The sequence below is a fragment of the Scleropages formosus genome, chromosome 9 (assembly GCF_900964775.1).
Source record: "Scleropages formosus chromosome 9, fSclFor1.1, whole genome shotgun sequence".
NCBI classification, from domain to species: Eukaryota; Metazoa; Chordata; class Actinopteri; order Osteoglossiformes; family Osteoglossidae; genus Scleropages; species Scleropages formosus.
In genome coordinates, this window is record NC_041814.1 from 6,220,996 (window position 1) to 6,233,884 (window position 12,889).

At 37.7% G+C, this 12,889-nt stretch overlaps 2 protein-coding genes across 4 annotated transcripts; both read right to left on the reverse strand.

Moving 5' to 3' along the window:
* Positions 1-1,199: 1,199 nt before the first annotated feature.
* Positions 1,200-8,884, reverse strand: crsp7 (cofactor required for Sp1 transcriptional activation, subunit 7). 3 transcript variants are annotated; one of them, XM_018745774.2, is made up of 3 exons: positions 8,495-8,884; positions 4,069-4,143; positions 1,200-3,983 (listed from the first exon to the last, which is right to left on the reverse strand). In XM_018745774.2, the coding sequence occupies exons 1-3, from the start codon at positions 8,564-8,566 to the stop codon at positions 2,277-2,279; spliced, it is 1,854 nt and encodes a 617-aa protein (XP_018601290.1). In that variant the 5' UTR covers positions 8,567-8,884; the 3' UTR covers positions 1,200-2,276. The 3 variants fall into 3 exon arrangements, with proteins under 3 accessions (XP_018601290.1, XP_018601289.1, XP_018601291.1); XM_018745773.2 differs by having other exon boundaries at positions 4,069-4,146; XM_018745775.2 differs by lacking the exon at positions 4,069-4,143.
* Positions 8,885-9,847: 963 nt separating this feature from the next.
* Positions 9,848-12,071, reverse strand: smim7 (small integral membrane protein 7). The gene is made up of 5 exons (XM_018745851.1): positions 12,002-12,071; positions 11,687-11,728; positions 11,431-11,480; positions 11,252-11,342; positions 9,848-10,653 (listed from the first exon to the last, which is right to left on the reverse strand). Exons 1-5 carry the CDS (start codon positions 12,025-12,027, stop codon positions 10,638-10,640), a joined length of 225 nt encoding a protein of 74 aa, XP_018601367.1. The 5' UTR covers positions 12,028-12,071; the 3' UTR covers positions 9,848-10,637.
* Positions 12,072-12,889: the final 818 nt, after the last annotated feature.

Genomic DNA, 12,889 nt, shown 5'->3' on the forward strand with positions numbered 1-12,889 from the left:
ATATATTTACTCCTTATAGGTAGCTGGTACACACTTCATAAAAGTTTGTAGATCTTGTGATAATTCCTTGAAAGATTAAGAAAAATGTGGGAGGTGATCAGAGGTGGAACACACACACACAAAACATATTAGCTGTAATATACACTGACATGGGAGGTGATTGTACAGTTGTATGTTTTGAATTTATGTACATTTGGTCTAAATGGCACTTAAAACCTTTCATTCTTGGATCAGTCTCCTCCAAAATTGTTTTGAAGACAAAACTCTACTTGTAAATTATGAGCTCATATTAATAATCCTGGCATAAATTTGTCCTAAAACCAATCAGGTTACATTTGAATGCTTTTTGAATTTTACAAATGTTAATGCTAATTAAAACAACTGGAACAAACAATCAGGAAATATTCTTAGGTCTTGGCTTTTCCATAACGATGCATAGAAACTTGGGTTACATTAGATTATGGCTTCAAATTATTTCCATAAATTTTTCTATGGAAATAATCTGAAGTGATAAAAATATTTGGATATGACACCTATCAGAATTCATATGAACAATTTGGATGAAAACATTTAATATGTCAAAAAAACTTCACTTTGATGTTCATTATAGACACCCAAAATCAGCATTGTTCAGAGTTCTCTGACTCGTAAATTTCTTTAGCATTATTAGCTGTCAGATGGAGATTTGTATTATTAGACAAGTAGTAAATCCTAAATATGACCATTTTATTCCGATATCATAACTAAAACTCAGCAATGCCAACTCAAGTGAACCTGGGCATATTAAGAAAACGGTACAGCTAACACCCATTAGAAAGAAAGCCAAGTTTTGGACAGATTCACATCAAATCATCATGTGTAATATGCTAAGACAGAGTACAGAGATCTGACATTCTCAGGCCACAATTTAAAGATTATATTAGCACGTGATTTCAATTTTGTCATGAACTTTAGTGTTACTGCAAAAAGGAAAGCTTTTTCATGATGGGTATTACTCATTTCTGACCTTACTGTGTTACTTTCCTGTGAACTGTTCCAGATGAGTAAACAAGACAGTTCACTGTGAGGTGGTGCAACCTAATTCCATGGCTGCCAGCTTCTTAATACTACTTCTTTTCTACCATGTCTCAATCAAGAGTTCTATCATAAAAGTGGAATAGACTTGTACTGAAACTGAAAACATGGCCAGGTTTTGCGCATTTTTTATTCACACAATATACCACTGTGTCCATTTAAAAAGGACCAAATAGCAAAGTTGCTCACTTCTGCATTCAACTTAACACAGAATATTTATTTCTGTACATTCACTAAGGCTCTTTTCTGCACAAAAACTGTGTTATGACAATTTTCAATAAGGCAAAATATCTAAAGGAATGGTAACAAGTAATTTCCAGCATACAAACATTTATTTTTTTTCTTCTGTTCCTCACAGTACACAGTTGCAATGCAGTAGCACTCTGTTGTATTTTACTTTGAATTTTTATTTTATTCCTTGGGGAAGAGGGCTGAGCAATTAGGAAGAGATAGCTACCAACCAGGTAAAAAAGAGAAAAAGCCAACAAAATGAATATTTTAATTCAACACATTTTCAAAAATAGATCTTTTTCATATTCTTTCCTGGTGTATATATAGAGATTGGTGTCAAATGCATGTAACATGAATTATATGGAAGGAGGTGGAAAGGTGAATGGAATGATGGACGTTACGGTAGCCAACCCATTTACTGTGAGAGAAAGTGTGCAAAAACATGGACACAACTTTGAATTGCACAACCAACAGTTCAAACAGAATGTGTGATGCAAACAAAACATTTGTTTTTGCAAAATTTCCAGAATTAAAAAAAGATCAAATAAATAAATGATTACATCGTAAGGGAATTTTATTTATCTCTTGCTCCACATGTCTGTTCCTGCCACACACTCCAGACTTTAAATACTGGACATATTTAACCCTTAACCTTATGGTAGATGTTTTATTAACCCTGCCACAGATGCTTTGTTGTAACTTTACTGGTGGAAACCAGTCTACCTCTGCTTCAAACCCATGTTTGCAATTCTTTGTTGGTAGCAGCACACTACAAACAGGGTGTTTTCCCTACAATTTATCTGTGGAAAAAATTGAATGAATCAGTGCTTTTTGCCTACTGATGGCAACCACTTTTATTCCCGCCTGCATTACATTTCTCTGTGGTGGAAAATGTTAGCAGTTCTGCCTTCCCTGCCATTCACAGTGGACATTTTTCGCTTTCTCCTTTCAAAGAAATAAAAATACAGGACTCAATCTAGACAGACATATGGCAGGATGTTCAGCCGACTTTCATCCCCGTGAGGATCTAAGGATATGCACTGTGTCCAATCGTACCAGTTGTCCTTGGTGTCATAACAGCCATTTACTCCGGGCCAGCGCTCATTGTGTATTCTGGAGAGGTCTTCTAAAGTCACCTCTCGGCTGACTCCAGGAAGGTCCGTTTCAGAGCTATTTGGTACCAAGACATGCGTTTTCCTGGACTCCTTAATATGGTGCTCCTCGTGTTTCAAATACTCTGTCATGAAGAAATGTGCACCTGGGGTCTGTGCCCCAGAGGATGTCAGTACATTGCTCTGAAGGCTAAGGTATGACTGAATGATCTCGTTCCTTGACAATTCTTTCCAGTTTGTCTGTTGGAAGGGACTGGGGAGCGCTGCTGCGGGCTTCTGCTTAAGCAGGTCGGTCCGTGGGGGATCGGGCGAGGACCGCCCATGAGGCTCTTCTCCCTGGTAAGACTCTTTAGGCGTCAGGGGTTTTATCTGCTGTGTCACATGGTCGAAAGTGAGCCTGCGGTCTTTTAACCGCACAGGTTTTGTGCTGTCCTCTGTGGACTGCCCAATCAGATTTACCGTATAGTCTCTGGGTCTATATTTCTTCCTCTTCTTCCCCTCAGAGCCCGATGCCATGCTGTAATTGTCCACCTTTCCTGCTTCAGTGCCCAGCTCATGTGATGCTGCACACAAGCTTTGCGAGGCAAGTCCAGGACTATGAGAGTCTTGTGCTGATTCTACTGCCCCCATACTCTGTTGCAGTTGCTGGTACATATCTGCAGGCCCGTTGCACAGCAGAGAAGGCCTAGGCCTTGGAGACTGAGGTTTATCAGCCAGCGAAACTTGGGCAGTGGGGATTAAAGGCTGGGGTGAAGGCAAAGGAGAGGGCACTGGAGGAGAACTGTCCAAAAACCTGGAACTCTGAGATGGACTTGAAAGCGTCCCTCTTGGTGCATATGTTGCAGGCCGCTTTGCCACCATCTCCTGCTTTGCACTTCTTGGGCTGAAGGAAGTACAGCGGGGGCTTCTAGGCTGACAGTGGCTTGCCCTTCCACTTCCGGTTACTTCATCCATTTTTATGTGCTGCTGCATTACTGAAGTTCTGAGCAATGAGGAAGTGCTGGGAGGTTTCACATGCCCTGGAGTAGTGGGATGAGGCTTGACCGCATTGACAGGAATCTTATTGTGTCTGTCATTGTCAAGTTCTGTACTGCCCCTGTCTAACAGCAGGTGGGGGTTGGCATCTAAGGTGTTGGAGGAAGGCTCTGGGCTACTCCCAATGCCATTCGTTGGTGGTGGGGTGGAGTTCTGTATATGCTCAAAGGCAGACGTTTTTGATATTTTCGTTGGTAAATACATACAGTCTCTCTGATCTCCCTTCCGTTTTCGGCTGCTTGATTTCTCAGCCTTGGGAGAATATGAGTTGTAGATGTCATTTCTGCTCTTGAGTTCTGAGGCTGGTTTGCCAGCTGGAGTGATGGTTGGGGGAGAAATGTCTGCTGGACACGGATGGCTCCCGCCATTGGCAGAGCCTGGGGTACCTGGTGTCCCCTTTGGCGGTACCTCATTCTGTCCTGGCTCAATCAGCTTCTGCCAGTTGCGCAGGAGTTTCTTGGCACGCTTGGCAAGATCTTCATCCTTTGTCTTTTTCCTCACATCATTGATCAACTTCCCCAGACGAGTTTCCTGAATAAAGGTAAAGAAAAAATAAAATCGGAATTCTTACAATCAGTGCTTTATACAACTGTCCCAACCATTTTTCCTCAAGTACCTCAAGTGCTTCTTTGGTAATAGGATACTTCTCCAAGTGAGAAATCACTTCCAGTACAGTCACCATGTTGTGGATCTGCTGAAAGGCAAACAAAAACAATGTAGTAAAACATTTAAAATACTTGGAAAAATGATGTTTTTTAATAAGTTATATGCAACATGGAACAAAAAAGTACAGTATCCCTGCACAACTAGACTAATATGGGAGTCCCATCATGTAATTGCTAATCCCAATGATGACATGATTTTTTTGATGCGCACTATGGCAAGTATAACAAAAAGTGACACCAGGCAAAGCATCTTGTACAACATATGATGGTTCCTTACCAATTCTCTATTAAACACTTTAAATATTAAAAAAGTTATTTTACAGAAACAGTATTTAATTTCTCCCAATCGTGCCACTAACAAGAAAAATGACCAGTTATTTTACTGAGTGAGAGGTAGAAGGTCAGTGCAAATAATGACAATTCCTTTCGTCTTTGCATTTTCAAAAAAATATTTATTGACAGTTGTATGTTTGAAAATCACTTCAGATATTCAAATAAAGCTGTTTTTTTTTTTTTTAATGTAGTGATGGGCTGACATCCTGTCCAGGGTGTACCCTGGCTAGTCCAGTGCCATGTGGTTCTGTGATAGGCTCCGGAGGAGGGTGACACTGACCCAGACAAAGCAGTTAACAACTACATTGAGGGAGTGTGGGTAATTTTTTGTTTCACTTTGCATATCTGTTTAATGTTCTTGAAAACAATTGCTGCATTAGCATATCCAGTCATGTGAGAATGATCTGTACACTTTTTAATGATTGTCTGTTACAGCTCAGTTGACGTATCAAGATTTTTTCTTAGTCATTACTTGGTGCAAGATCAAAAACCCTAACCTTTAAGTCTTTTCTTCCATAACAGGTCATTTGGTGTTCATGTGCTGTAATCATACTTTATACACTCCTAGCTGAACCTTGAATACACTGAACTGTGCTTGTAACACTGAAAATTAATAAATCTTTAATACAATTTCCAAACAAAACAAAATTGAGAAGCAGCATCTCCACTGTAAACTCAATTTCCACAATAAAAAAAAAATCAAAAACAAAATCAGAACAAAATATCACAAACTCAATGAAATTGCAAAGCACAATTCTGAAATTATTTTGAATCAAAAGCTTGTACTAAAAATAAACAGTATAAATGCAATGTAAACTTACTCCAAAAAGTTACATCACCTTGTTTGACTCAAGCATATGCAATATTATAATTTGAGAACAAGTTAAAAAGTATGAAGTATTTTTCAGACTGATGAAGTGTCAATGCAAAATCTAAATACTACACTCAACTACTTATGTACCTTTCCATCAGCATCTGTATGCTAATTTTGCATTTATAAAGAAGCACCAAACTGCAAAACTGAAATAAGTTTGCATAAACTTTCATATGTGCAGCTGTACCGACAGAAAGTGTTCCCTGTAAAGGTTTCTCTGTTTCTAACAACCCTAAAATCGTACAAAGTGTCACATCTTACACATTCCAGTAACTGTAACAGAAATTTTAATTTACGCCCCGAATATGGATGTTATCCTAGTACGCACTGAACTAAACTTCACCCAAACCTGTAATACGAGTCAAAAGTTGTATACCTTAAATAACATAAATTCACAATTTATTGCATAAACGTAAGTACTTCTAGTGCTTTTATGTTAATACTTTATGAAAATAAACCCATTATTTAAACCTGCAGAAAATTTGATTATGAAGTCTTTCAGTCTATACTGTATTAACAACCAATACAATCGCTATCAGTAACATAAAAGACCTGACATGGAATATTTTGGTTTCATAAAGTTCAGTACCTTTGTTTTAACAACTAAGAAAATGTATTTTTTCTGCCCACCCCCAAACTAGCCATAGCCAACTACCTAATTACAAAACTCAATACTTTACAGAGTTCCAAAGACATCTTAATGTTTGCCATTACTTAGAAATAAGACAATTTTTTAGTATTAACTGATTTACATAGAGCCATTTTAATTACCCTCTTTAGTTTCAACAGCATTTTATGTCCATCACGTCAAATACCAAAGTGTATAACATCTACATGCATTCGTTTAGCACATGAATTCTTCAAAGTTGTGTACAGTTCAAAGAAAACAAAAGTATGTGTAAAACGTATCAGTGTAGAACTGTCCACTGAAAGGAATCCAGTGGAAACTACAGAAAAGCACCCTTTTGGTTATCATGTACAGAAGCTAACATTATGACACACAAATTTTAAGGCATTAACACCTGCCATACCTTTTGATTGGGTGGTCAGCATGATATTAATCAGAGATGTTTCAGCAAACACAAAAACTTAGTTTTATGGAATTTAGATGCAAACTGTATTTAAAAAAAGATACGTTATTAGTGGATTTAAAGCCAAGCTGTATTTAAAAAAGGCATGATTATTAGCAGCCATATGAAACTGAACCTTCAATATGATGTATCCTACTCCCATGAATAATGCAAGAATTTACTACTTGTATACAAATTAACCCATAATATTATGGATATCAACATTTTCTAAACTACAAAACTTTAAATTCTATAGCAGTATATGAGAAAGAACTAACACACAATAAAAGATTTGCTCATTATAAGGTGTAAAGTCAAAGATTTGCAGTGAAAAATATATCCTTAAAGTTTTGGAAGCGAAAACTACAATAATTCCTAATTTAAATGTCACTTATGTCATACTATATGCCAATCTCACATTTGGTGAAAATGGAAACTCAGTTATGTACTATATAGATCCATAAACACGTTTACAACGGGTATGCAAGAGAGTGATATTAAGATACAATAATCTTATGTTGTACATACAGTAAAATGCCACAGATCCTGCTGTGGTGACAATTTTCTAGTCAAAGTGTTTTAAAATCCCACCTGTAATGAGCCGATTACTGTTACCCCACATCAAATGGATAAACATTATACTGCTGTAGGCCAGATCCAGTAGCTAATTCAGTAATGAGCGCATACAACATACCAACACAAACACCAACAGTTTGCTTATTAATGTGCAAAATCAGCCAAAATGCCCAGCTGGAACCTCTCGCCTGGGGCTGGGTGGTCAAGTCACACCACGGTGTCGGGGGTAGTTTTGGTAACTAATACCAAATGCTCTGTTGTACTGTTAAACTGGCATGGAAAGAGAACACAGTTTTTAACAAACAGCTCATATGTCCATTAAAACACACTTTGTCATCGTTGCTTGTATGACTAGAGAAACCCCATAATAACTAGCTTGACAGCAAGATGACTTCGCCAGCTAAACTTTGCATTCACATGGATGGTGTGGATTTGTTCAAACACCCTTGTCTTCTAAAACATGCAGAACTAACATATTCCCAGGGCGAAGAAAGGGGTGTAAAGTGAGTGTTGTCGAAAAGGTGTAATAAGTGTGGGTCTGAAGTGCTGCTTCACTTCTGGCTGCAGCTTCACTTCATGGGCCTGCTTGTGCAACTTGAGCGCAGCGCCGGGCTTTCCTGCGTGCGGCGAGCCGCGCGGAGTGTACCAAGCGACGGCCACAACGGAGCAAGCCACGCCGGCATCTTTCAAGACAGAACTTTCGCGTGTTAAAGCGTACTTCCGATCAAAGCTAACCAAAGAACACATTAACATCAAAAAATGACAGTAAGCATGTAACGGTTCAAACTTTGAGGCGTTTTTCGGATTTTACTGTAACTTACAGTTAGTCGCCAAACAAATTTAGCTCATCATCGGATACCTCGATACAATACTGGCTAGCTATCCAGATAACACCAACCAGATGAAACATATGATATGTTAATACAGCAACAGCAGACAGCCGTGCCGAGGTGCAACGTGAAGATTAGCTACACTAGCTAGCCGAGACCTTTCTGTCACCGCTTTTAGCAACTAGCTAACAAGCGACAACTTAACGCAGCAGCTTTTCAGCGCTCTGATGTGTCGACAGTTGGCTGTGAAACCCGAAATTAAGTATTCAAAAATGTCAGTTATTCGTTATATTGTTATTTCAACGTACTCCAGATAAAGCAGAGCAAGCTTTCGGGTGTCTATTCCGTAGTTTCATGCTAGTTTGTGGACACGAGTGCTGAGGAAACAGTTGAGTACAGTAAGCTAGGCTAGCACAGCACACGAACGTTAGCCCTGTACAGTAACTAACTAGGTACCAATAAGAACAAGCCTGGATTTTCAATACTTTCGTGAGGACCTGCAAGACATTTTGTCCTTTCCACTAATGTTTGATCGCAGATAAGCACGGATGGACTGGAGCTTTTCATGTCATGTGTAATTTAGTACCGAGTGAGTCGTGCAACTAGTAATTACATGCTAACTCGTTAGCTAGATAAACGAAAGACTAGAGTAAAAATAGTCTAAGCTTTCGTAAGAGGGCCGTTAACAACTCACATTGCTTTGGCCGTCGATGGCCTGCAGCAGCCGGTCCCTCATCTGCTGCGGGGTTGCCGAGGCCGCTGTCATTGCCTGGCTGGTGCGGATCGGCGGGCAGGGGGAGAGGAATCCTCCGAAGAGACGACTGGGTGAATTGCAGACACTTACAGGCCTTTTGGGAGATGTGCTAGAAGATGAAACCCCATGTCTCCTCTAGTGTTTTTATTTGTTTGCTTGCTTGTTTGTTTGTTTCAAATATGTGTGTATAATATTTATGTGTGTATATATCCGAGGAGTTAAGACTTCGACTACGTTTGTGGTCCGCCTCTCCGGCGCTCGGCAGTTTCCTCAGCTCCGTGAAACGTACTACATCGCAGAGACCCGCTCGCCCAATGCATGGTGGGAAGAGCGCGACGCGCTTCACGCGTCACAATACGTGCCTGACGTAGAACGTAGGGTTACACTGAGCGGGTCCCGTGGCCATTGGAGCGCTGGCGTTACGGCTCACAACTGAGACACAGTAGAATGCTGAGTTTTATACACTGCGTTTGTGAATAACTAATTTTATCTTCTTTGTGTTTACCATTTTATTTTAAGAGCAGTTCGCCGCAGAAATAATTATGCACCCATTAGAACATTCCAGCCATTTTTATGTAAAAACGCTCCACATGTTAATAGTATACACACGACGTTTCGGACAGTATCATACGAGTATGTTAGCTCAAAAAAAAAACCGTAAAAATTATAAAGTATGTTGAAACATGAGTGTTTATAATATCAAAAAATTAAATACAGAAATAAGCAATCTTCAGCCCATATCAAGAAAATATATAATAGTAGAACAAATACCAAAAGCACCACAACAAGTATTTTAAGTTAAGTGCTTCAGTTCACAATACACATTTGATATTGTTACACTATCAAAGTCTACAGTTTACATTATTTCAATTATAAACGTAGGTATTTTACCAAAACAATAATCATCATTCCCTTAGATACAGCAAAGTAGTTAAAAGGACTAAAGTTCCTGAGTTTTTATGCTACATTTCAGTTCATTTCAGAATGCATTTCAGTTCAACCCAAAACACACATTTAGTTGACAAATAAGAGAATTCATTTAGGACCAATACTACATTAAAACCAAGAAGCTCTGAGTGTTCTTACTCAGTTCTGCAATTTTATGTAAGAAAGGCATTGTGTCATAGTATTGCAGTACTTCAGATTCATTGTTTACAAGTGTGTATGCTATATTCGTTACACTGTTCCATAAACTGTAACTGTGTTTACTTTCAACTAATTGGTTAACTCTAAAGTGGACATTATGTACCTTTATTATCAACAAGCTTGCTTACCTGTTTTCTTCTCAAGGAGATAATAATTGGGTGTCCATACCTCAGCTATCTTCTGTACTAAGTGTGAAAATTTTGTTTTAACTGTGATTAATGCAGCTTTTTGACAATTCAAGGATCACTTGAAAAAGAGAAAAACAGCTTTATTCTACTAAAACATATTCAGTTTAATATCGCACTTCTTCCCTTCTTTACAAAGAGATAGAGTTAATTACAAGATGAGATTTTACAGCAAGAACGGATGCAGTGATTTTTTTTTTTTTTTTAAAAACAAAAATTGGGGACAATCATAAGACTTAAGAACAAAAATATAACAGAGAACCTGTAGTTGGAAAGAAACTAATGGTGAACACATTTTCAGTACTGGAAGGTTTGCTCTGACATGAAAGACACAAAAGTATTAAGTTTTGAAAGAGCAGCCCAGGAAAATGTATATCATATCATAATTTTGGTATTTGGAAATTGCATATCACTATCATTAAGGGTGCTTCAATTTCCTTCCATTAAATTTTAGAGCTTTGGTCAAAACAGACCATACTGATGATAGAGTACTTGGCATTTGGTCCATTAAGTGTAGCATTTTTATTGCTACATCTGCACAGGCGTGTTCATGTTGATGTCAGGAAGTTAAAAAAAGGTGGGCTAAGCTGTATACTGTGAATCCAAATGTGTTCTTATTGACAGAAAAAAATAGTCCCATGACACCCAGAGGTACATGCCGTAATTCAGAAATAATCCATTACAAAATGTTTCTTTAAAGAATCTTCATTTGGAGTACATTAAAACACACTCACACTCCATGTTGTTAATTCCTATGCTCCAAATAGCCTGTGAGAACAAACAAGAAATGATGGGCAAATTAAAGATTAAATGTCAGTATAAAATTTAAACTGCAAACTACATTCATTCAAAAATTTGCTAATAACTCTGAGATGGTATATATTACTAATGAACATGGCGCCAGTGCGAGGCGACGTATTGATTGCTTCTCCTCGCAGACATGTTAGTTTAGTGTATATTATTTTGTTTGTGTCACTATTCTTCCAGCCAGTTTATTCTCTTATTACTTATGACCGCCAAATCTCGTTCTGAGTTCTCTGACTCTTACCATTATTGTTACTACTGTTACCATTATTTATTGTTATTGCTGTCACTGCTGCTATTGTTATTTTTTTTACTGTCATTGACACTGTTTTGTTTGTGCAGTATTCCTATTGTCCTTGCCCATAGTCTGTGGAGAAGCATTCAGGAAGATTTTCATGATACATGTACATGCAGGTACATGCATCAAACCATGATGGTACTTGTATCTATGACAATAAACTTGAAACTTACACAAAAGGCACAGAATAAGCAAGAATAGTACAATAATTATGTAGGTAATTAGGTACAAGAACAGTAAATTAGTTGCAAACGCAATACTTACAAAATCATGCAAAACATCATGAAGATGTTCCATAGGGCAATGAATATCCGGAAGTAGCGTAGACTCAGAAGAAATTCTCTGATGTTGTCTCCTGCAAACATTTTCAAATTCTCACACCACTTTCACAATTTATGAAAAACATATTTTGGAAACAATGACATCTTATAAATAATGTCCACCTGTTGTTCCATGAGGTTCATCTCCGAATCCTTGAGATTCTCTTTTCTTCCTGTGTGAAAAGAGAAACCGTGTCAGATTTGCAGATGAATTCAGATAAGCATTATATATAATCAAACATATAATACAACATTCTTGAAAGTCTCTTAAAAATACAATTTAGCAGTGCAAGTTAATAAATATATAATACCAAGGATACTTTTTTAGATTAGAGCAAGAAGCATCCGTCAAATAACACTTATATAACATCATACTTACAGTTTGAAGTTTAGTACTGCCCCTGCATTCATAAGTAAGGTTCTAGAAGAGAAAAGAAGAGTATTTATTGTGATATACACGTTCTATGCACACACACTTGCTAGAATCCCACATTAGACTAGTCCACTCACTCTTTGATTAGTCAGTACCCTCATTATTAACGACTTCGTTGCTGGTTGAAAAAACAAAAGCTTTTATCATTCAGCAATTTATTAACTTATTTATTTTCTTTTTGGCAGGAAATACATCGCTTCTTTAACAAGACAATACAGTATATTCTAAAATTCAATAACAGCCACAACAACATTAATTTACCCAAACAGTAGAATATCGCCGATCATTTTCGTCCAGCTCACAACACAAAGTAAACAAACCCTACACTGCCGAAGACGTGCAGCTGGTAAAGGTAAACCAATAGCTGTTCAGTTTGGAATTCTTTATCCAATAGTATCAAACTGACCTCAGACATTGTGAGGTCAACCTAACTTGACTTATTAATGACAATTTCCGTCTGTGAGCTCAGAACCCGGAAGTTATACTTCGTTAAGTTTTCTCTACAGGGGGAGGTGCTGTGTTGGTGGGATTGAGCATGATTTTAAACATTATTTCAAACTTTGGAGTTGAAGCCTATTTTGCATTAAGTTTTATGTTATTGCTGTCTAATGTACTACTGGTTCAATTTACGGTTGCGAAACTGCTGGTCACAACTATCAATTCCGCCCAGAACAAACGCCGCCAATTAGTCAAAGGACATCACTTTAAATTCCTGCTCCTCCCATACTACCCTCGATCAAGGTACTTACCCTGAATTGCTCCGGTAAATTATCCAGCTGTATAAATGGGTGAATAATTGTAAGAAGCTTATCTTACAAACCTGATACTGTGTAAACTGCAAGTTCAGGTAAATAGCACCTGCGGTTTCCCTTAATCTCAATGATCATGTTAGTACGTCCAAAATCACTTCACTTTCCCTACAGGTCATGTTTTTTTTTTTTATTAAATTTTGCTTAAATCCACATGTACTATGGAGGTTTTGAGTAGGAAACATATTTTGATGAGAAAAAAGCCCTTAAAAAATGTGTTTTTATACTTAAAAATGGTAATTTAACATCATTTAATTTAATGACATATTAGATATAGTCGTTCTAGTAAGACGGATGTGTTGTGGTTTTTAAGTGAATTGTATATTAAGCATGTCATTTG

Bases quoted from the DNA above. Each gene is read 5' to 3' on its own strand.
- crsp7 (XM_018745773.2), bottom strand. From the start codon at position 8,566: ATGACAGCGGCCTCGGCAACCCCGCAGCAGATGAGGGACCGGCTGCTG. The intron at 4,147-8,494 runs GTGAGTTGTTAA...TTTGCCTTTCAG, and splicing joins CCATCGACGGCCAAAGCAAT to CAGATCCACAACATGGTGAC. The intron at 3,984-4,068 runs GTACTTGAGGAA...ACCTTTATTCAG, and splicing joins TTACCAAAGAAGCACTTGAG to GAAACTCGTCTGGGGAAGTT.
- smim7 (XM_018745851.1), bottom strand. From the start codon at position 12,027: ATGATCGGCGATATTCTACTGTTTGG. The intron at 11,729-12,001 runs GTAAATTAATGT...TTTCTCTTCTAG, and splicing joins GGCGATATTCTACTGTTTGG to AACCTTACTTATGAATGCAG. The intron at 11,343-11,430 runs GTGGACATTATT...AAATGTTTGCAG, and splicing joins TGAACCTCATGGAACAACAG to GAGACAACATCAGAGAATTT.